This window comes from Podarcis vaucheri (genome assembly GCF_965113315.1).
Source record: "Podarcis vaucheri genome assembly, chromosome: 4".
NCBI classification, from domain to species: Eukaryota; Metazoa; Chordata; class Lepidosauria; order Squamata; family Lacertidae; genus Podarcis; species Podarcis vaucheri.
Window position 1 is genome coordinate 7377219 of NC_138762.1, and position 23128 is coordinate 7400346.

Sequence of the window (23128 nt, forward strand, 5' to 3'; positions counted from 1 at the left end):
TTCCTCCTTACCCAGTGGCCTCTCTGCCTCACAGGAATCCAAGTCCATTTCTGCAAAGAGATCCTTTCCCTGAAAAAGAAACAAGGATTCAAAACAGAGAATGGTGAGAAATGTTAGAAACAGAATGACAAAGACTTGAAAGGTGTGAGATCTCATTCCATAGATGCTTTCCAAGAAAACAGATGAGACAGCAGCAGACCATTATGGGATGTTCTCTGTCCTGTTTGGAGCCCCTTGGGAGTATCCTGAGGAAAGTCTCTCTCACCTGCTTTCTCTCCTCTGCCTGACTCAGGAGGAAACCTTCGGCCAGGGCCACCGCCTGGGAACTGGTCTCCACTCCGCATTCCCTCACCCAGCTCTCCATCTCCGGGGGAAGGACAGCCAGGAACTGCTCCAAGATCACCAGGTCCAGCATCTCAGCTTTGGTGTGCCTTTCCGGCTTCAGCCACTGATGGTCAAGGTGGTAGAGTCGGCTGCAAACCTCTCGGGGTCCTTTGGCCTCCTGGCAGCAGAACTGCCTCAACTGCTGGCTCTGCACCTCTGAGCGGAGGGTGTCCTCACCATGGATCTTCTGCATTGGGTTTTCCCAGAATCCCCCACTGCTCCAAGTTTGGCTGGCATGGCCTCTTCCTGCTTCGGGGCCAGCTGAGTCTTGCTCATCCATCTGTGCTCTCAGGAGGCCTCTGAGAGATCGGAAGGAACTGTTTGGTCTATTGTCAAGTTCTGTCTGTCCTAATGAAAAGCTCAAGGAAATCCTACAAAGCAAATACATTGTTCTGTTACAGAATTTGTAGAACGGGGGGGGGAGGGGAATGGTTCCCTGAGCAAGCATGGATGAGTCTTGCTGGGAACCAGGGCTGGACTGCACCGCATCCCAGACCGTGAGCTATCTTTTTGAAAAGAAAGAGGAGGAAGAGGAGAAGAAATAAGTCTCTCGCCTTCTAGCAATGCAAAATGTGGAGGCAACAGAAGGGATTTCTGGGAGATTAATCAACCTGGTTTTTGCTGCCTTCCAGTCAATACATGAAGTCAGAACCGACTGACAAGCAAATCGTTTGTATTTTGTGAAAATGGATGCTTTCCTCTAATGGGGTCCCCACCCAGGGGTCCTGAGGAGTTCCTCCCCAAGCTCAGCCCCCTGCTTCTGTCTCCTTTTCTTGCACTTGGACTCTCTGCCGCTCTCCAGACAGACTCCTGGGGTGGGGTCCCTTTTTCTTTGCTCTGAGGGCCAGGTATGTATCTGATCAACCCCCTGAGGGCCAAGTGAGCAGGCCAAAGACATCTACCTTGATATTTAGCTGGGTAATTTATTATTATTGTTACTATTATTATTATTATTCTGCTAGATAGCTTAACACCCACACAGCCATTGATACCAGGGTCCTTGGAGGCTCCGTGAGTAGCAGCGCCCATTTCCGGCTGCTTTGCCATCAACAATCCCTTTGGGACAGAGAGGACGTGGTCCTGGGATGCCCTGCTCTGGGTGCGAGGGGATTGCTGCAGTGGCCTCCGTGGGGAGCAGCCCTGGGAGACGACTGGGGAAACTGGTCTGCAATGCAGCAGCCAGACTAGGGGCTGGGATCCCTCTCTTTGTTCCTGGCCTTTCTCCCCCACCTTTCCTTCCTCCCTCCTCGTGGGTTTTCTTGGGGGGGGCTAGTCCACCTCCTCCTCCAAACCATTTGCACATGTTTCCTCTGTTGTGCAATGAGGCTGAGCGATGTCACACAGAGTTAAAGTCCCAGGGACTCCTTTGTTTAAAGAAGGGAGATCTTTTCTGAAGGGGGGGGCGGAGGGCCAAGTGAGTTTGGGATCCTCTGATCTCCAGGAAGGAGAGCGTGGCAGACCTGGCCCCTCCCGGATCAGGCCCCCCAGGCACCCTCCCCTGCCCCAGCCCTGGGACCCCCCCCCCGTCTCCCCACTGCACCCTCTGGGGAGAGAGAGAGAGAGGAGACTCACCAGATCCCGGGAGGGGACAGCGAGGCAGCCCTGGCAGGAGAGACCCCAAAGCAAGGGAAGGACTGGGGAGGGAGGGGCCTTGGCTCTGGAGGACCTGGCCCCCTCTTGCTTCCTGGCCTCTCTAGGAAGGCAGCTCACTTCCCTTTAACCCTTGCCAAGCCGAGTCCCTCCAGCTCAGCCCTCTCTCGCTTGGCAGAACCTCAGATTCTTATTATTTTTTATGGATTAAGGGGGGGCAGCTGCCACACTGGCTACGCCAATGCCCAGATATCCTTTTGGGGGTGAGGCTCTTGGCTGGACTCTGAGCATCTCCCTCCCTTGGCCAGAAACCAGAGGAAGAGCTTGCAGGGAAAAGGGCTTTGCAGGAGGCAAGGAAGCTCCTCCTGGAATTCAGGAGTGGAGAGAGAGGAGGGGATCCCAGGGTCATCTAGTCCAACCCCCAGCAATGCAGGAATCTCAGCTAAAGCATCCATGGCAGATGGCCGTCCGATCTCTGCTTAGAAACCTCCAAGGAAGGAGAGTCCACCACCTCCCAAGGGAGACCTTTCCCCTGCCCAACTGCTCTTAGGTGTCCCTCAAGGCAGCGGGTCCTGAGTTCTAGCCCTGCTGAAACAATCGCACTGGCTGCCAAGGAGGAACCCAGCGAGGTTCAAAAGAAATAAATCCTATTCTCATCAGAAATGAGTAATACTTTCTTATGCATGCTTGTGCACGCATCAAAAAGATGCTATTTCCCTTTCCATAAATGCTTAATTGCTAATTCAATGAACTGAAAATGGATGGTTGTTGTTATTATGTTTAGGAAGCTTTTAATATTTGATGGACTATTGTATTTTAATATTTTTTTGGAAGCTTCCCAGAGTGGCTGGGAAACCCAGGCAGATGGGTTGGGTATAAATTATTATTATTATTATTATTATTATTATTATTATTATTATTATTACTACTACTACTACTACTACTACTATTGACCAGGTGAGTGTTCTCCTTTCAAAAGAGGCAGGTGGAATCTCCACGGTTGCTAATAGCATAACGTTGAAAGTGCAGGGAAATATGGGGAGCCCTAGAGCATCTGCTTGGCATGCAGAATGTCCCAGGGTCAACCCCTGACATCTCCTGCAAGGGCTGGACAAAATCCCTGCCTGAAACTCTGGGGAGCTGCCAGTCAGTGTAGGCCAGGGGTCCTCAAACTATGTCCTGTGGCCTGAATCCAGCCCGTCAGGGTCGTGAATCTGGCCTGCACGGTCATTTCAGAACCCACCAAGTGTCCGAGGCTGAAAGCATCTCACCATCCACTCAGTCCTTGCGTCACACTGAGGTTAACACCACAGGTGGGGTGGCGGCTCTACCAATGAAAGGCCAGGTGTTTTCACCTGGGAACGGGGAAGTGTTGTCTTTTGGCTCGAAGAGTGAAGTGCAGGTTGGTGGAGGAAGGCAGACATGGGTCGGTTTCATTACCTAGATGTTTATTTTAAAGGTGGGAGAAGGAAGTACAGTATAGTCCTATTTCTGTGCGTGGAGCAGCGGTCTTTCCACTCATGCGGTTTACATGCTCTGAAAGTTGGGATCTGTTTTGAGATTTAAATTTTAAAAGGGTGGAGTGGAACTGGATATTGACCATCTTGTTACCCTGGGGCAGGGGTCAGCAACCTGTTTCAGCCATGGGCCGGTCCACTGTCCCTCAGAACATGTAGGGGGCCAGACTATATTTTTTGGGGGGCTGAACGATTTCCTATGCCCCACAAATAACCCAGAGAGGCATTTTAAATAAAAGGGCACATTCTACTCATGTAAAAACACGCTGATTCCCAAATAGTCCGCGGGCCGGATTGAGAAGACGATTGGGCCGCATCCAGCCCCCAGGCCTTAGTTTGCCTACCCCTGGCCTGGGGAGCCACATCTGGTTGAAGGAGGTCAGGATTTAACCCCCAAGGCCTGGGGAGTCCCTCCTCCCCTGCACACGACTTGGAATCCAGGAGAAAACCCTTGGAATAGCCTTGCCAGGAGCTCAGAGACGGACTCACCTGTCCCCATGTCCTTCTCTTTGCAGATGTGCTGCGGTTGCACATCCCTCCCCCAGAGGTGAGTATTGGAGAGAACCAGAGCAGGGACTCAGACCTGCCCTCCTTGCCCCCCACTCTGCACTCTCGGAGGTGGAGAAGCCCTCCCTTCGTGAGGAACTGACTTTTGCCTTTCAGCTGCTGGAGGAAGATCAGCTGTACCTGCCGGAGGTGATGCAGAACTGCCAGGCAGCTCAGCTCAGGGGGCTCCGAACCTTGATGTGCTCCAAGCAGGAGGCGGCCAAAGCCATCCTGGTGAGTGGTGGGAGGTGTGGGGGACCCCTATGGGGAAGTGGGGGAGGGAGGGGCTTTGGGGGAGGGGTTCTCCGTCTGCCGGAGAGGAGGACCCTACTGGCCTAGGTTCACATATCCTGTTTGAAAGGGGAATCATCTGAGGGACTTCCTGTGGAAATCTGGGTCAGGAATGCTGTTCCCGGAATGGACAAACACACAAGACGTAACCGGCTGTGGATTCACATAAACAATACTCTTCTATATATTCTCATCACAATATCAAATGTTTATCTTGCACATAAACAACACATAAATTGCAATAATATAGACGGAAGTCCCAATAAATCAGTTCATTCAAAAGACCAAATGTCTGCTAGTTTCTGTTCCACATACGTTCATAAAGTCCAAATTGGAGCCTATTGCAGTTCCACAGTGTTGACCAGGACTTCCGGAATAATGCCTTTGTTTCGCTCTTATGGGCTTCATCCGTTGTACATATTCTAAGTAATATAAATGAATATAATGTCGTAATTCAACATATTTTAACAAATGAACAAACCTGTGTATGGATAAAGTTTGTTTTACATTTGTTGTTTTAAAGGGGTCACTTAAAGAAGAAAACCTTACAGCTGCTCATTGCTGTCACCTGTAGCTAAAATCAATGCTGCGCCTGTCTATATACATTGCAAGACTTGTTGTTCTCTGAAGAAACCACTGTGTTAAAAGTTCTATTATCTTGATACTTCATATATGGTATGTACTTTTAAAGCATGATTGTTTATTTAATTTTAATTTGTTAAAGGATCTAGTGGTCGATCCACAACTCTGGTCACTGCTGCCTGATAAAAGCTCAAGAACTCTGGGCAAAGACAATGGGTAGAACACTGGCAGGATTTTATTACTGGGAGTAGATCTCAGTCTCTTGGAAGTTCTGGCATTGTGACCATTTCAAGGTACAGGCACAACTTTAATTGCCACTCATCTTTTGTTGATATTAACTCATTTTCCAGTATTTTGCTATTAACATCCTAGCCGCTGTTGTTGTGTAAAGAAACACTCTTTTATTTTCATTTGGTATGCTTATTGTTAGAATATCAAATAGGAAAGCTTTGGTTTTCTTTAAAATAAATAGCATTTATTTTATTTTATTTTGCTTTATTTTATTTTCCCTTTGGGGACATGTCCACCACTTGTGGAATAAGGTTCCCTCATTTTGTCTGCATCTCCAACACTTATTGCTGATATTTATTTATTTTGACTGATTAGGATGGGGTCAGGTACCATCTAAAAATCAGATAGCATGTGGTGAATTTTAAGTCTTTTCCCATAATTTCCCTCATTTTTCATCTTCATTGGATAGCCACAATCGTGTGCCCATTTCACCATCACCGCCTTCACCTCCTAGTCCTTAAGGTTCCAGTCCAGTAACAATCTGTGTGGTTTTGATAATATCTTTGTATTATTTAATCATATTTTTTTTAAAAAAAATCTGCTGTTGTTCTGTCAAGTCCATTTATTTTTTATCTGGAAAAAATTGTTTAGCTGGTTATCTTTTTTACTTTTGTTTTCCTTTTATTTTTTTATTTTTTTATCATATAATAACAGTCGTAATTATATGGAAATGTGATAATAATATTGAAATGAATAAAATGCTTAACTCGCCAATATTTTTATTGTTTTCTGCTTCCCAAGAAAACTCAAGGAGATTCTCCCCTTTTTGGCTTTTACCTCTTCCCTTTATAACTGTGTCTTTAAGTCCCAAAAGTCCTGCCCCACCCTCCCTCTTACAGGATATCCCTTCTACAGATGTCAACCCAGACCCAACGATGGAAAACCCTCAGCCCAATTCCTCGTGACCACAAGACTATTTATTACCTGCAGCAGCAACAACAAAAGATACCAGAGTGGCCACAGCTATCTCTTTCCAAAGGATATAGACTGACAGGGAGGGGGCTGACAAAGGGGGGAAAGTTGAATTGCAAGCACATTCTCTCACCTTTTAAACCTCAAGACTCTGTGCCCCAGGATTGAAAAGATATGTAAAAGATCATGATTCCCTCAAGATATGCAACTGATTATTTAATTAGTATGTTGTGTGTTATTATGTAGGAATGCTGTGTCTGACAGTATGTTATTTCCACAAAGGGGGGACCCAATTTTTGTGTATAATAGGCTACATCCACATCAAAGTGATGCACCTGATGACCTCTCTGTGCAGCAATGGCTAAGAGCATGCACAGACTTTCACTTCTGGGAGTAGGAGCATACACCTCAGTGTAAAGCAGCTGTTCCACTGTGTAAACCCTCTGGCTACCAGCCTAGCCTTGTACTGCGGTTCTCCAGTTGCTGTGGGTTTAAGACGGTAAACCCGGCGGCTGCTCACGGCCTGCTTGCCTGCTGGCAGCGTCGTGATGGAGAGCATACCTAGAGACTCCACTGAGTTCATTTCCTTCTGCATTGCCTCTTGCCACTTCCTGGCTTCCTCTTCAGGCAACTTCTGAACTTCCTCAAAACTCTCTGGTTCACACTGAGCCACACCAATCCACACGCTAGTGACCTCAAACCTTTCAGGTGGTATTCCTTTAGTAGTGTGAGCTGAACACCTCAGCACAACCTCAGGTACCCCCTCTGACCCACTAGGGCCAACTAGTGTGTCCTTGCTCTCAGATAACTCCCCCTCTGACTTACTGCGCCTTCTGGATTTCTCAACTGGACTTGTGGGTGAGGAGGAGCACTCTTTGGCTCTAGCTTAACAGCTTTAGGAGATACCCTTTCCTGTTCCTGCTCTGGGTTGGGACTCTGAGCCTCAGCAGCAGGATCAGTTTCTACCTTTCCTTCATCAGCAGACAAGCAGACCAGACTCCCTGAAAGAATGTCTGGATTCCCAAGTATGCATTGCCACCCACTCTGCTCACAGAACTCCTGCTGACTAGAATCCTAGAATCATAGAGTTGGAAGAGACCACAAGGGCCATCGAGTTCAACCCCCTGCCAAGCTGGAAACACCATCAGAGCACTCCTGACATATGGTTGTCAAGCCTCTGCTTAAAGACCTCCAAAGTAGGAGACTCCACCACACTCCTTGGCAGCAAATTCCACTGTCGAACAGCTCTTACTGTCAGGAAGTTCTTCCTAATGTTTAGGTGGAATCTTCTTTCTTGTAGTTTGGATCCATTGCTCCGTGTCCGCTTCTCTGGAGCAGCAGAAAACAACCTTTCTCCCTCCTCTATGTCACATCCTTTTATATATTTGAACATGGCTATCATATCACCCCTTAACCTCCTCTTCTCCAGGCTAAACATGTCCAGCTCCCTTAGCCGTTCCTCATAAGGCATCATTTCCAGGCCTTTGACCATTTTGGTTGCCCTCCTCTGGACACGTTCCAGTTTGTCAGTGTCCTTCTTGAATTGTGGTGCCCAGAACTGGACACAGTACTCTAGGTGAGGTCTGACCAGAGCAGAATACAGTGGCACTATTACTTCCCTTGATCTAGATGCTATACTCCTATTGATGCAGCCCAGAATTGCATTGGCTTTTTTAGCTGCCGCGTCACACTGTTGGCTCATGTCAAGTTTATGGTCAACCAAGACTCCTAGATCCTTTTCACATGTACTGCTCTCAAGCCAGGTGTCCCCCATCTTGTTTTTGTGCCTCTCATTTTTTTTGCCCAAGTGCAATACTTTACATTTCTCCCTGTTAAAATTCATCTTGTTTGTTTTGGCCCAGTTCTCTAATCTGTCAAGGTCGTTTTGAAGTGTGTTCCTGTCCTCTGGGGTGTTAGCCACCCCTCCCAGTTTGGTGTCATCTGCAAATTTGATCAGGATGCCCTTGAGTCCATCATCCAAGTCGTTGATAAAGATGTTGAATAAGACCGGGCCCAAGACAGAACCCTGTGGCACCCCACTAGTCACTCTTCTCCAGGATGAAGAGGAACCATTGATGAGCTCCCTTTGGGTTCGGTCAGTCAGCCAGTCACAAATCCACTGAGTGGTAGCATAGTCAAGACCGCATTTGACCAGCTTCTTTACAAGAATATCATGGGGCACCTTGTCAAATGCCTTGCTGAAATCAAGGTAGGCTACATCCACTGCGTTCCCTTCATCTACCAGGCTTGTAATTCTGTCAAAAAACGAGATCAGGTTAGTCTGACATGACTTATTTTTCAGAAACCCATGCTGACTATTGGTGATCACAGCATTCCTTTCTAGGTGCTCACAGACTGTTTGCTTAATGATCTGCTCCAGAATCTTCCCTGGTATTGATGTCAGACTGACTGGGCGATAATTATTTGGGTCCTCTCTTTTCCCCTTTTTGAAAATAGGGACAACATTTGCCCTCCTCCAGTCTGCCGGGACTTCGCCTGTTCTCCAGGAATTCTCAAAGATGACTGCCAGTGGTTCTGAGATCACATCTGCCAGTTCTTTTAATACTCTTGGATGCAGTTCGTCTGGCCCTGGAGACTTGAATACATTTAAACTTGCCAAGTATTCTTGTACTATCTCCTTAGTTATTCTGGGCTGTGTTTCCTTTGCTGAATCATTTGCTCCAAATTCTTCAGGTTGGGCATTGTTTTCTTTATCGGAGAAGACTGAGGCAAAGAAGGCATTGAGGAGTTCAGCCCTTTCTGTGTCCCCTGTTTGCGTTTCACCGTCTTCTCCTCTGACTGACCCCACTGTTTCTTTGTTCTTCCTTTTGCTACGAACATACCCATAAAAGCCTTTTTTGTTGCTTTTAACCTCTCTAGCCAGCCTGAGTTCATTCTGTGCTTTAGCTTTTCTGACTTTGTGTCTACATGTGCTGGCTATTTGTTTGAATTCCTCTTTGGTGGTTTCCCCCCTTTTCCATTTTTTGTACATATTCTTTTTTAATCTTAACTCAGTTAAAAGTTCTTTAGATAGCCACCCTGGCTTCTTTAAGCACCTTCCATGTTTCCGTCTCATTGGTATTGCCTGACATTGTGCTTTTACTATCTCCCTCTTAACAAACTCCCAGCCATCATGAACTCCCTTTCCTTTTAGTATTACTGTCCATGGGATCTCACCCAGCACTTCCCTAAGTTTTATGAAGTCGGCTTTCTTAAAGTCAAGAAACTGAGTCCTAGTATGCTTGACTGCTCCTTTCCGCTGCATAGTAAACTTCAGAAGAGCATGTTCACTCGCGCCTAATGATCCTTCCATTTCTACCCCACTAAACAGGTCATCAACATTGGTTAGGACCAGATCTAAAATGGCTGTTCCTCTTGTTGCTTCTCCCACTTTCTGGACAATGAAGTTGTCTGCAAGGCCAGTGAGGAATCTGTTTGACCTTATGCTCTTGGCTTGACCTTATGCTCTTGGCTTATGCTCTAGACTGATTGCCTTCTGGATAGGCAAATCTCCACCACTTGGGCCCTGGCTCATACCCACAAAGGATCATTCTCTGGGACCTAGGGCCACCCTTTCTGTGTTTGGCACAAGGACCCAAGCCTCACATCCAAACATAAAGAAGAAATGCACCTTGGGCTTCTTGCTGTGCAGCAGAAAATAGGGCATGTCCCCTACTACAGAACTGTAAGAACGGTTCAGAGTGAACGATGTAGATTTCCACGCTTCCACCCAAAACCGCTGGAGCAACCCTGTGTCAAAGAGCATGGCTTCGGTTGCCTCCTGCACCATTCTCTACCTGCATTCTGCAACTCCATTCTCCTGAGGAGAATTTGCTACAGTCAACCTGTGGCGTATGCCTTTCTGGCAGAAGAAGTTCTGCAACGCAGACCTGGTGAACTCTCCACCGCGATCTGATTGAAAGCTCTTGACCCGCAGTGAGAACTGTAGTTCTACTGCCGTTATCCAGTCTTTCACCAAAGCAGCGGCCTCTCCCTTGTGCTTCAGAGAGAAAATCCACCCATTTCTGGAATAATCATCCACCAGAGATAGCACAAATTTGGCCCCACCCAGACCGGCACCTGGCATAGGGCCCCAAAGGTCGGCATGGACTAGCTCAAAAGGTTTTGTGGTTACCCTTTCAGACCTAGGATAAGAGCACGCCTGAACCTAGGCTTTCTTGAAGGCACCCTTCATTCCAGGTATTTGTCACATGCCTTCATCTTGCACCCCTCAGTGCACCCTGGGACCTTCTTCACGTACCCCCAGTTGACATGTGACATTCTCCGGTGCCAAATGCCACCATGGCACCCATCATGAATGGGAAGGTTACCACACTGTGCTTGTGCATCCTCAGTGAGACCTTTACGTGCAATAGGCGTTTCTAGCACAAACAGCCTGTCTTTGCACTCAACACTGACCAGTTGTCGCCCACCTCTGGAAATGGAACACACATTATTTTCAAAACACACTTTGAACCCAACATGGACAAGAGAGGAAACAGAAAACAAACAGCACTGCATCTCTGGAATGACATAGGCCTCAATCTCCGCCTGTAAAAAAGAACAATAAACAGAGCCAGACATAGCGCTTGGAACCATCTGCAAGAGTTACACTTCTTCCAGTTTTCACAGCCTTGCAGTTCCACAAAAAACCACTAGATAGCGATGGCATGAGGTGGTGACTGGCCCCACTGTCAATCACCCAGCTCAGCACGTGGCCCTGGTCGTAGTTTTTCACTGTTGCCATAGCAGCAGCCAAATGATACTGTGACGACATGTCTCTGCCAGTTTCCTTGAGACCTTTTGAGGCTTCCCACGCTTGGCAGCTCCTGTTATCTGGTTGCCACAGAAAACGGCCTTGGAGACATCCTGTGGCTCCACTGGACAATTCCGAACCAGGTGGAATACAGAGCTGCACCGGAACCGTCGGAAAGTAAAAGCTTTCAGTTTCTTCACTTCTCCCTTCTCCCTTCACCCCCAATCTTGGGTGCAGCACAGCCTGGGCCTGCTCACCCTCCAGCTTTCTGCCTGTAATGCCTATAATGGCAGTGACTTTTTAAAAAAGTAATATTTTGAGCCCGTAGTTCAATTTCCCAGCAGCTCCCCTTGCCCCAGAGAACACTTCTAGCATTCCATCTCCTCTACCTGTGGCATTATTCAGCAGTGGGAAAAGTGACCTCTTCACACCGGATGTCCATTTGGTATGGCCCTTTCCAGGTTTTTGCCTGCTCATTGTATTTGTCTTTCATTTGTTCTCCTATGTGTGTTGCCAGTAGAAGCCACAATTCTGTGGGTACTCTAGGTGGTGCAGAAAGTTGGCAGCTATTCCCTACACCCACAGGTCTCAGGATGGTTACAACATAAAAAACAAATTAAAAACACAAAACACCACATTTTAAAAGGGCATTAAATGTCAATCAGCCAAAGGGAAGGCTTGGTTTAAAAAGTGTGGATTTGCCTGGCTCCTAAATCTGTATAATGGTTTTTCCAACCTTTGTATGGATTCTTTGATGGGAAGTGAGATTGGCCCTCTGACTGAAGCTCCTTCCACATTCCAAACACTGATATGGTTTCTCCCCTGTATGAATTCTTTGATGTGAAGTGAGATTGTGGCTGTGACTGAAGCTCTTTCCACATTCCACACACTGATATGGTTTCTCCCCTGTATGAATTCTTTGATGAGAAGTGAGAGAGGAGCTATGAGTGAAGCTCTTTCCGCATTCCACACACGGATAGGGTTTCTCCCCTGTATGAATTATTTGATGGGAAGTGAGTTTGGAGTTCTGAGTGAAGCTTCTTCCACATTCCACACACTGATAGGGTTTCTCCCCTGTATGAATTCTTCGATGTGAAGTGAGATCGGAGCTCTTCCTGAAGCTCTTTCCACATACCACACACTGATAGGGTTTTTCCCCTGTATGAATTCTTCGATGACAAGTGAGAGAGGTGCTATCAGTGAAGCTCTTTCCGCATTCCACACACGGATAGGGTTTCTCCCCTGTATGAATTCTTTGATGGGAAGTGAGACTGTGGCTGTGACTGAAGCTCTTTCCACATTCCACACACTGATAGGGTTTCTCCCCTGTATGAATTCTTCGATGTGAAGTGAGATCGGAGCTCTTCCTGAAGCTCTTTCCACATTCCACACACTGATAGGGTTTTTCCCCTGTATGAATTCTGTGGTGGGAAGTGAGAGAGGAGCTCTGAATGAAGCTCTTTCCACATTCCACACACTGATAGGGTTTCTCCCCTGTATGAATTCTTCGATGATAAGTGAGAGAGGTGCTATCAGTGAAGCTCTTTCCACATTCCACACACTGATAGGGTTTCTCCCCTGTATGAATTCTTTGATGGGAAGTGAGATGGGAGTTCTGACTGAAGCTCTTTCCACATTCCACACACGGATAGGGTTTTCCCCCTGTATGAATTCTTTTATGGGAAGTGAGATTGGAGCTGTGACTGAAGCTCTTTCCACATTCCACACACTGATAGGGTTTCTCTCCTGTATGAATTCTCTGATGCTTAGTGAGATCGGAGCTCTGACTGAAGCTTTTTCCACATTCCATGCACTGATAGAGTTTCTTTCCAATGAGATTTTGATGATGGGAAGTGGAATGGGAGCTCTGATTGCAGCTTTCTCCACACTCTAAATATTTACGTGGCTTCTCCTCTCTCGGGATTTTATCTTGGTCACCTTTGTTCTCAATTTTCGATTCATTACAATCTGCAATGGAGACAAAAAGGGATTAGAGCCTCAGGAACAAATGGAGAAGAACTGAAAGAAGTTGGGCTTGTGTTCATTACCCCGTGTTGTTTGTCATTAACCATCATATTTATTATTATGTTCTGAGTTGTTGAATATTGGTTTGTTTAATATACAGCAGTGGTCAAAATTGGGGAAGACTTTTGGAAAAAAGTGTATTTCAGAGTTTTGATGGCTTATAACACCATTTCGTTTGGAGTAATTTCATAAAATATCAATGGAAAGATAATTTAATGAAGACTGCAATTCAACAAAGGTTGTTCAATTAGCCATATTCTATCAAACGTTACAGCCAAATAACCAGAAAAAGCAAAACTTGCTTAGGTTGACTTTTGTCAGTGTGTTATGTGATTGCTGTCAAGTTGGTTGGGTTTTTTTTTTTTTTTTTGTTCTTTCATTTAGTGAGGTTGTAAAACATAATAAAATTATAGAAATGGCACAAAGAGTTGACTGGTCACCCAGAAGTGATGTAAAATTATAGTATTAAGTGAACAGGGCTACAGTTATGAAGAAATTAGATGGAAGATTGGGGAAAACCTAACCAAAGCTGGCATTTCGATATTATTGAAGAGGTATAAGGAGTCTCAGCAACTATAAAATCAGACTGGTAAAGGCAGGAAAAGGTGCACAAAGGCAAGTGACCATCAAAGAATAGAGAGACTGTCCCTACATGACAGAAGAAAATCATTTTGGTGTATACAAGATGACATGGCGAGATGTAATGTGAAGTTGAGTGCAAGGACTGCTCGAAATGTTAGAATTCTAAGGAAAAAGCCATTGTTATCTCTCAAGCATGAGTTTGACCAAACTGCGGGAGGCAGTGGAAGACAGTAGGACCTGGCGTGCTCTGGTCCACGGGGTCCCGAAGAGTCGTACATGACTAAACGACTAAATAAAATATCTCAAGCAAAGGTTGAAAAGATTAAACCCATGTTAACTGGACAGCGGAACAATGGGACAATGTTTTTGGAGGGATGTGACCCAAATCTCCTTGCTTGGTAGTGATGGCATGAAATACACAAGGGGAAGAATCAGAGATGATTTACATCCTACTTGCATTACACCGACCGTGAAACACCCAGATAGGTGTGATGATCTGGGGTTGTATGGCAGCAAAAGGTGTGGGCAGAATTTTCGTTATTAATGGGAATGGAAATGCCCCCAAATAAAAAATGAAATACTTTAGCCCAAACTGAAGCCTTCCGCAGGTGATCTTTACTCAGATACTGAAGCATTTATATATATTTACTTTCTTTTTTTAAAAAAATAATTTTTATTAAGTTTCATATTACCGAATTAAACACATCAAACCAATTAGTCCAAATTATAACAATACATATCATGTAATCCAATTATTTTCCAAATTATAAATTTTTGTGAGGCGTACCCATGCTTCTTGATCGGCAGGAGTCCAATCCTCGAATATTTTCTGCTGCTTTCATATTAAGAATGATATTTCCAGTCCCTTCTTCTCAATCTTTGTCGTTACTCATTTTCCTTTTCATTCACCTCCGAATTGCTCCGCAAGTGGGTTGAAAGAAACAGTCTTGTTTGTTTTTCTGTGTGAGCTTTGTACTGCTCTTTCGTAAATCCCAATAATCCAGGCATTTCCGCTCGAGCAAGCAATCGCATCTTCTTGTTCTGATGAAATACAGTCCAAAAGCTCGCTCTTTAACTTTTCCGACCTGTTGCATCGTAAATTAGTCTTTTTCCAGGAGGTCTGCCCCTTCCAGTTCACAATCTCATCGAAAGTAATAAATCTTCGGCTCGCCCTCCCCAAGACCAAACCTCCTGCAACACAGGTCTCATATCAAATCTCCATTCTAACTGCGTCACAAAGAGAGCCCTTCTTTGTGTGTGTGGAGTGCCTCAGGGTGCGATTCTCTCCCCGATGCTTTTTAACATCTTTATGCGCCCCCTCGCCCAGCTTGTCCGGAGTTTTGGGCTGGGCTGCCATCAGTATGCTGATGACACCCAACTCTATCTGTTGATGGATGGCCATCCTGACTCGGCCCCAGACACACTGATCAGATGCTTGGAAGCTGTGGCTGGATGGTTACGTGGGAGCCGGTTGAAGTTAAATCCTTTGAAGACAGAGGTCCTCTGGCTGGGACGGGACGATACGGGATTGAGGGGGCAACTCCCATCTCTTGCGGGGGTGCAATTAGTGCCAGCACCGTCCGTTAAGAGTTTGGGTGTAATCTTCGATACCTCCCTCTCCATGGAGGCGCAGATTGCAGCTATAACAAAGGCGGCATTTTTTCATCTCCGCCAAGCTAAGCAGTTGGCCCCTTACCTCTCTCGCCCTGACCTAGCCACTGTGATCCACGCGACGGTCACCTCCAGACTGGATTATTGTAACTCGCTCTACGTGGGGCTGCCCTTGAGACTGACCCAGAAACTCCAGCGGGTGCAGAATGCCGCAGCGAGACTCCTTACGGGGTCTTCGCTGCGGGATCACATTCATCCGGTGCTATACCAGCTGCACTGGCTCCCGGTGGAGTACAGGATCAGGTTTAAGGTGCTGGTTTTAACCTTTAAAGCCCTATACGGCCTAGGACCCTCGTATCTACGGGACCGCCTCTCCTGGTATGCCCCACAGAGGAACTTACGGTCCTCAAATAAAAACATCTTGAAGGTCCCAGGCCACAGAGAGGTTAGGCTGGCCTCAACTAGAGCCAGGGCTTTTTCGGCTGCGGCTCCAACCTGGTGGAACGCTCTGTCACAAGAGACAAGGGCCCTGCAGGACTTGACATCTTTCCGCAGGGCCTGCAAGACAGAGCTGTTCCACCAGGCCTTTGGTTGGGGCACAGCCTGACTCCCTCCTTCAGCAATCTTTACAATATTTTAGTTTATGGTTGCCATTAATTTTGATTTTAATTAATTCTTATGATGTTTTTATAATGTTGCACTTTTTTAGTGTTGTTAGCCGCCCTGAGCCCGGCTTCGGCTGGGGAGGGCGGGATATAAATAAAATTTATTATTATTATTATTATTATTGTGAGGCGTACCCATGCTTCTTGATCGGCAGGAGTCCAATCCTCGAATATTTTCTGCTGCTTTCATATTAAGAATGATATTTCCAGTCCCTTCTTCTCAATCCTTGTCGTTACTCATTTTCCTTTTCATTCACCTCCGAATTGCTCCGCAAGTGGGTTGAAAGAAACAGTCTTGTTTGTTTTTCTGTGTGGGCTTTGTACTGCTCTTTCATAAATCCCAATAATCCAGGCATTTCCGCTGGAGCAAGCAATCGCCATCTTCTTGTTCTGATGAAATACAGTCCAAAAGCTCGCTCTTTAACTTTTCCGACCTGTTGCATCGTAAATTAGTCTTTTTCCAGGAGGGCTGCCCCTTCCAGTTCACAATCTCATCGAAAGTAATAAATCTTCGGCTCGCCCTCCCCAAGACCAAACCTCCTGCAACACAGGTCTCATATCAAATCTCCATTCTAACTGCGTCACAAAGAGAGCCCTTCTTTCCAAATCCTTTACAGAGTAAAACCTTTAAATTCATATTATTCCCACACAGTTCCTTTTTAGTCCCATTTGCCAATTAGTTGCTGTGATGGATATTTTAAGAGGGAGGGTTATTAGTTAATCACATAGAGCAAAAAAAGATAAAAAGTCATTTCAACCCCCCTTTAGTTCCGTTGCACTCCAATCCACATACCAGCATGTCTGTAGTTCTTTGACGTAATCTTCCGTCTCAGTCTTCTTCATTTCAGTGGTAAAATTGTTAGCAAATAAAAACCTCCTGCCTCTCTTGAAGCCTGTGCATTATCTTTCACCAATTTTTTTCCTTTTAAGTAACGCAACTAGTTTCGCTCCTGAAAGTAGCTTCGGAGGAGTTCCGAGGCCCGCCGAGGGTTGTGCACCCAGTGCCTCACCCCCTCCTTCTTCCGAACTCGGGGGTGATTTATGGCAACAGCGGGTGAAAACTGCATCTCTCCCCCCTGGAGAGATGAGGGAGACTGATTTACTCCCCATAATCAGCCTCTAATTACCTCGTGCGAGCTGGATAGATGTTAATATCCGCCATCTTCCAAGGCACCCCTAGCGGCCCCCTCCTACTTATATATTTATTTTCTATTTCAACAGGACTCAGATCCATGTCCTGTTGCTGCTGTGTGAAAAAGGTGCTTTCAAGATAATCCTATTCCACTGCCGGAATGGCTTGGGAATAGCCCAAACATTAACCCAATCAGAAATCTATGGAGCCAACTAAAGAAAATTCTTTGTTAGAAGCAATCCAGCAATAAAGCCCAATTAACAGAGGCAATAATTCAATCTTGGTTTCACATTCTTACAGGTACAGAACTAAAAATTTGGTTCACTTCATGGGAAAGCGTTGTAAGGCTGTAATTAAAGCTAAAGGTTACCAATGGTTACCAAAATTTTCACATTTTTTCTTTGTGGCTACTGTTCCAATAAATACTCCTTCATAAAAGTCATTACATTGCATTCTTCATTAAATTATCTTTCCATTGATATATAATTTTATGGTATTAGTCCACACAAAAGTGGTGTTATGAGCCATCAAACCTCAGAAATACACTTTTCACAAAAGGTTTCCACAATTTTGGCCACCAGTATAAGTTGTTCATTTTAAAGTTAATGTTCTTTTTATATGGCATCAGAATATCATTATTCATGTTTCATGTTTATATACCGTATTTTTCGCCCCATAGGACGCACCGCCCCATAGGACGCACCTAATTTTGGGGGGGGGAATAAAGAAAAAAAAATTCCCCTCCCCAGGCACGGGGCAGGCGCGGGGGAAACCCGAGCTTCCCCGATCCCAGCCCCCAGAACAGCCTGCTATCTGCAAGCCTGGGGAGCCGCACCGGTCTCCCCAGGCTTGCGGAGAGGTGCGCGAAGCCCAGGTGCGCTCTTCAGCGCGCACCAGGCTTCGGAATGCAGGCAGCTCTGCGCTACCCTCCGGAGCCCCGCGTGGCTTCGCGCTGGGATCCAGAGGGTGGCGTGGAGCTGCAAGAAGCCCTGGAGCGCAGGCAGCTCCGCGCCACCCTCCGGAGCCCCGCACGGCTTCGCGCCAGGATCCGGGTGGTGGCGCGGAGCTGCAGGAAGCCCTGGAGCGCAGGCAGCTCCACGCCACCCTCCAGAGCCCCGCGTGGCTTCGCGCTGGGATCCGGAGGGTGGCGCGGAGCTGCAAGAAGCCCTGGAGCGCAGGCAGCTCCGTGCCACCCTCTGGAGCCCTGCGTGGCTTCGCGCCGGGATCGGGAAGGTGGCGCAGAGCTGCAGGAAGCCCGGGAAAGCCTGCATTTGCCCCATAGGACACACACACATTTCCCCTTCATTTTTGGAGGGGGAAAATTGCGTCCTATAGGGCGAAAAATACGGTATGTGTGGAACAAGAGGGTGATAAATTGAAACTACAGAGTCATGAGAAATTGAAGACCAAAGTACGAGATTGGCTCCATTATTACCAAATAATGGAGGTTTATAAACAAGACAGGAAAATTGGCTTCCAGGTGGGGAAATCAAAATTAGAAACAGAATTGCTAGAGCCCAATGCTAAGAATTTGTCTAGAATGTACAACTTGCTGCTGAAATGGAATACACAAGATGAAACAGTCAAGTCAGCTATGATTAAGTGGGCACAGGACATTGGTCATAACATTATGTTTGCAGACTGGGAACAGTTGTGGACCACCGGTATAAAATTTACGGCATGTAATGCCTTAAGAGAGAATATTATGAAAATGATTTACAGGTGGTACATGACCCTAGTCAAGCTAGCAAAAATATACCATTTGCCTGATAATAAGTGTTGGAAATGCAAAGAAACTGAAGGTACCTTTTATCACCTTTGGTGGACGTGCCCGAAGATTAAGGCTTTCTGGGAGATGATATATAATGAAATGAAAAAGGTGCTTAAATGTACTTTCTCTAAGAAACCAGAGGCCTTTCTCCTGGGCATCGTTGGCCAATTGGTGCCGAAGAAGGACAGAACTTTTTTATGTATGCAACAACAGCAGCAAGAGTACTCATTGCAAAGCATGGAAGACTCAAGATCTACCCACTCTGGAAGAATGGCGAATGAAGGTGATAGACTATATGGGACTGGCCGAAATGACTGGCAGAATCCGTGATCAGGGGAAAGAGATGGCGGAAGAAGACTGGAAGAAATTTAAAATTTATCTTAAGAAACATTGTAAAATGAATGAAAGCTACAATGTTGAGGTTTTAGGGGGGGAAAGGGGGTTTACAATTGTAAAAGATTAAGTAAAAGAAAAGAATAAGGGTAAATCTGATAAAATTAAGTGTTAGGATTTGCTGAAATAATTTTGGGAATTGGGATGTAGAAAGGGGAGGTTTGGGGGAGTCGACGAAGTAAGGTTTATGAAAAAAAGGATATGAAATTATACATGTTTGTTTGTTTTTGTCTATAAAAAATTCTTGTAAAACCAATAAAAAAAATTATATAAAAAAATTATATATAAAAAAAGAAAAATACGGTATGTGTTGGAAGCCGCCCAGAGTGGCTGGGGCAATCCAGTCAGATGGGCAGGGTAGAAATAAAAATGTCAGCTTTGTTCCGGAGCTGACAGAGGCTGGAATGTATGAAAGCAGGCAAAGAGAGATAAGGACACTGGAATGTGAGCTGGAATGTGAGAGGGAGGAGGGGCAGCCGAGTGGCAGAGCTTCAGAGAACAGAGAGCAGGCAGCAGATAGCAAAGATCCACAAAATACCAATCTTAGCTCAGAGACAGAAGGGGAGAGGCCAGGAATAGCTAGCCCAAAAACTCGAAGGCGCAAAAAGTTCAGTGAGAGGAGGGGGAAAGAGGGGAAGCGAAAGGGTTTTTCCCCCTCTTGGAAGAAGAGGAAGGGGCAGAGTTTAGACTTGGCAACTGCAAACTTGGAAGTCAGACATGGAGTGAAAGAGCTCCGGAGTGATTTATGTGTTTGAACAATAAACCCGAGATAATTACTGCCGGTGTCTCGCTTCTGTGGGAAAGCCAAGCCATTACAAAAAATTATTATTACTACTACAGTGGTACCTATTCTGGAAAAAAATAAGTTTGTAAACCGAGGTACCACTGTATCATCCTCATCCTCATCACTGCTACTGCTACCTGAGATTCAATAAGCCTAGCTCTTCTCTGGAATGAATTTTGTTTGGCCCAGTCATGACATCCCCTCCATCTCCAATGTCAGTCCTTGTTATGGCTTGGTCTCTCCCACAAACGTGAGACGACTCTGGCTGTTAATTATTTCAGATTTATTGCTAAAACAACAAACTTGGACGGAGCTCCTCTACTCATCGTCCTCCCCACAAGATGGAGTTGCCCAGACTGAGCTCCTCCCCCTTCCCCAGCACGGAAGCCCCCACCTTCTCTTCCAGTATCTTTAAATTTGGCAGAGAATGCTTCCTGCATTCCAGCGTCTGACTCACTCCTGTAGCTCTCACACAGCTGTCTGTCACTGTCTCTGTTTTTCTTCTCCCCTTTGTTCAGAGCTCAGATGACAGTTCCTCTCCCCCTCCTCTCTGCCTTCCGCTGCTAACTCTCCTCTCCCTAGGCCTGCTTCTTCTCTGGCTGGCACAACCTGAGCTTCGCTGCCAGTCGTCTCTTTGGTCAACCCAAGACTAAAAGGAGCAAAAGCAAAAACTTGAAGCTACTTAGCTTTCCTAACAATTCTGAAGCTGACATTGAAGATGGCCTGGGAAGTTCAGACCAGCCCAATCCTGGTAGAAAAAGGAATAATTTCAGGAAGGTTGTTCAAAGGAAAAACTGGAGGTGGGGGTGTTAGGTTCCCAGGTGTTATAGGGGGAGCTGTTGGGCTCTGTAAAAATAGATGAGATTGGTCCCATAGAGGTATTTTTTGAATTTCCAGGCAGATATGACGATCCCACAGGGAGCCTTACCAAGAGAGGCCACGATCCCACGATTCTCCTCCATGACGTCCTTATGCAGAGCTCTCTGGTCAGGATCCAGCAACGCCCACTCCTCGTCCGTGAAACGAACAGCAACATCTTCAAAGCACACTGGACCCTAAATAAAAAAGGGATATGTCCCCCTCTGAGACAGCAGAAATATGATCTGCTACACAATTCTCTGTTGTTTCCTTCCTGTACATTGCGATGTTGTTTCAATAGGATTGCTTTGCTGCACATTTTAAATATGGATGCTTATTTTAAGTTTTAATAATGGGTATTTGTCTTTCAGCAATAGGTGGTACTCCACATTCTGTTTTTCAAGTCACTCTGCCTACGCAAGCATTCCAGTTTCCCCAATGGAAGGATTGACTTTTCCCTCTCCTCCTGAGCTGTTCTGGGGAGTTCCCTCCCAATGCCCTAGAGCCAAATTCAAGGGATTCATGGAGGCATGGAGAGGGGGAGAAATGGGGGGCAGGTCCCATTTTGCAGCCGATGGGGCTGGTTAGGTGAATCCAGGCCACTATTCGTTCTGATTTGTTCACTACGTAGAAACCGATTTTAGCATTCAATGATCAATCTAGAAATATAATAAGCCTGTTTAGGATGGCCATCTGTCTTGGATGATCTAGCAGAGATTTCTGCAATAAACGGGGTCTCCTGGCTCTGAGAGACAAGCAGGGAGGGTGGCTTCTGGCAAAAGGAGAGGGAGCCACATGTGGCTCCTCCTCCTCCTCACTCACCTCTGCCTCCCAACCTTCCTCTCCCACGTGCCTCCTTCCTCTTCTGCCTCTGATTCTGCACTGCATTCTGCCACAGAGTTTTCCAGCTCACTAAGCCCTGATAGCCTTTCAGCTTCTGACACCTCCTCTCCCCAGCCTTCTCCCTTTCCCCCCTCTAACCACCCATCCTTCTTCTACCTCCACTTCTTGGGCTCTCAGCCATCTTCCCCTCCTGGTTCCCCGGCTGCTTCCTCCCACCATTCATCTGTCCCCAACCAGTACATGACATTGCTCCATCCCTCAGCCTCTGTCCCCACAAGGCAGCTTCCCCTGACCTGATCTGGTTCCACAGTTGCTGCTTCCCTTCTGTCCCCATGAAAAGAAAGATCAGGAGGTCTTGCCGGCATCATTCTGTCACCTGCAAGAGACAAAAGGTAAACAGGACGCCAGGAGTGTCTGCTTCTCTCACAGGTGAAACAGGGCATCTCTAACTGCAGATGGGGCTTTGAAAAATCCTTACCTGCTGAGAGCATTTGGACGTTTGTGCCCATTTCATATGTTTGTTGTGCAGAAATACATCTCCCCTCCTCTGGACCCTTGTTCCCAACTGTCTCCCCCCAAAACAAGATGAAAAGAACCCTCAGATGAGTTGGAAAACCAACAGAATGAGACCAAATGGAGAAAACCACCTTCCTTCTTACCCAGTGGCCTCTCTCTGGTGTCCAACGGAGGCCTCTCTGCCTCACATGAATCCAGGTCCATTTCTGCAAAGAGATCCTTTCCCTGAAAAAGAAACACGGATTAAAAACACAGAAAGGTGAGAAATATTAGAAAGAGAATGGCAAAAAGTTGAAGGGTGTGAGGTCTCATTCCATAGATGCTTTCCTAGAAAACAGATGGGACAGCAGCAGACCATTATGGGATGTTCTCTGTCCTGTTTGGAGCCCCTTGGGAGTATCCAGAGGAAAGTCTCTCTCACCTGCTTTCTCTCCTCTGCCTGACTCAGGAGGAAACCTTCGGCCAGGGCCACCGCCTGGGAACTGGTCTCCGCTCCGCATTCCCTCACCCAACTCTCCATCTCCAGAGGAAGGATAGCCAGGAACTGCTCCAAGATCACCAGGTCCAGCATCTCAGCTTTCGTGTGCCTTTCTGGCTTCAGCCACTGATGGTCCAGGTGGTAGAGTCGACTGCAAACCTCTCGGGGTCCTTTGGCCTCCTGGAAGCAGAACTGCTGGCTCTGCACCTCTGAGCGGAGGGTGTCCTCCTCACCCAGGATCTTCTGCACTGGGTTTTCCCAGAATCCCCCACTGCTCCCAGTTTGAGTGGCATGGCCTCTTCCTGCTTCAGGGCCAGCTGAATCTTGCTCATCCATCTGTGCTCTCAGGAAGCCTCTGAAAGATCGGAAGGAACCCTTTGGTCTTCTGCCAAGTTCTGCCCTTCTAAATGAGAAGCCGTAGCAAATCCTACGAAGCAAATACATTGTTCTGTTACAGAATTTGTGTGTGGGGAGGGGGAATGGTTCCCTGAGCAAGCATGGATGAGTCTTGCTGGGAACCAGGGCTGGACTGCACCACATCCCAGACCATGAGCTATCTTTTTGAAAAGAAAGAGGAGGAAGAGGAGGAGAAATAAATCTC

General features: G+C 46.5%; 2 protein-coding genes and 1 long non-coding RNA gene across 3 annotated transcripts in view; 1 reads left to right on the forward strand and 2 right to left on the reverse strand.

Moving 5' to 3' along the window:
• The window catches only part of LOC309530663, a 174700-nt gene that overhangs the window by 144009 nt on the left and 7563 nt on the right, over positions 1-23128 (forward strand). The window lies entirely within an intron of this gene.
• The window catches only part of LOC309530310 (uncharacterized protein), a 125753-nt gene that overhangs the window by 85764 nt on the left and 16861 nt on the right, over positions 1-23128 (reverse strand). The window contains exons 2-3 of the mRNA XM_082219121.1: positions 22735-22954; positions 266-538 (exon numbers count right to left, since the gene is read on the reverse strand). Coding sequence (XP_082075247.1) covers positions 266-538; positions 22735-22863 — 402 coding nt within the window. The 5' untranslated portion in view covers positions 22864-22954. The remainder of the gene's footprint in view (positions 1-265; positions 539-22734; positions 22955-23128) is intronic.
• Positions 9617-21289, reverse strand: LOC309530456 (uncharacterized protein). Its single transcript, XM_082219441.1, has 2 exons — positions 20761-21289; positions 9617-12837 (listed from the first exon to the last, which is right to left on the reverse strand). The coding sequence occupies exons 1-2, from the start codon at positions 20792-20794 to the stop codon at positions 11579-11581; spliced, it is 1293 nt and encodes a 430-aa protein (XP_082075567.1). The 5' UTR covers positions 20795-21289; the 3' UTR covers positions 9617-11578.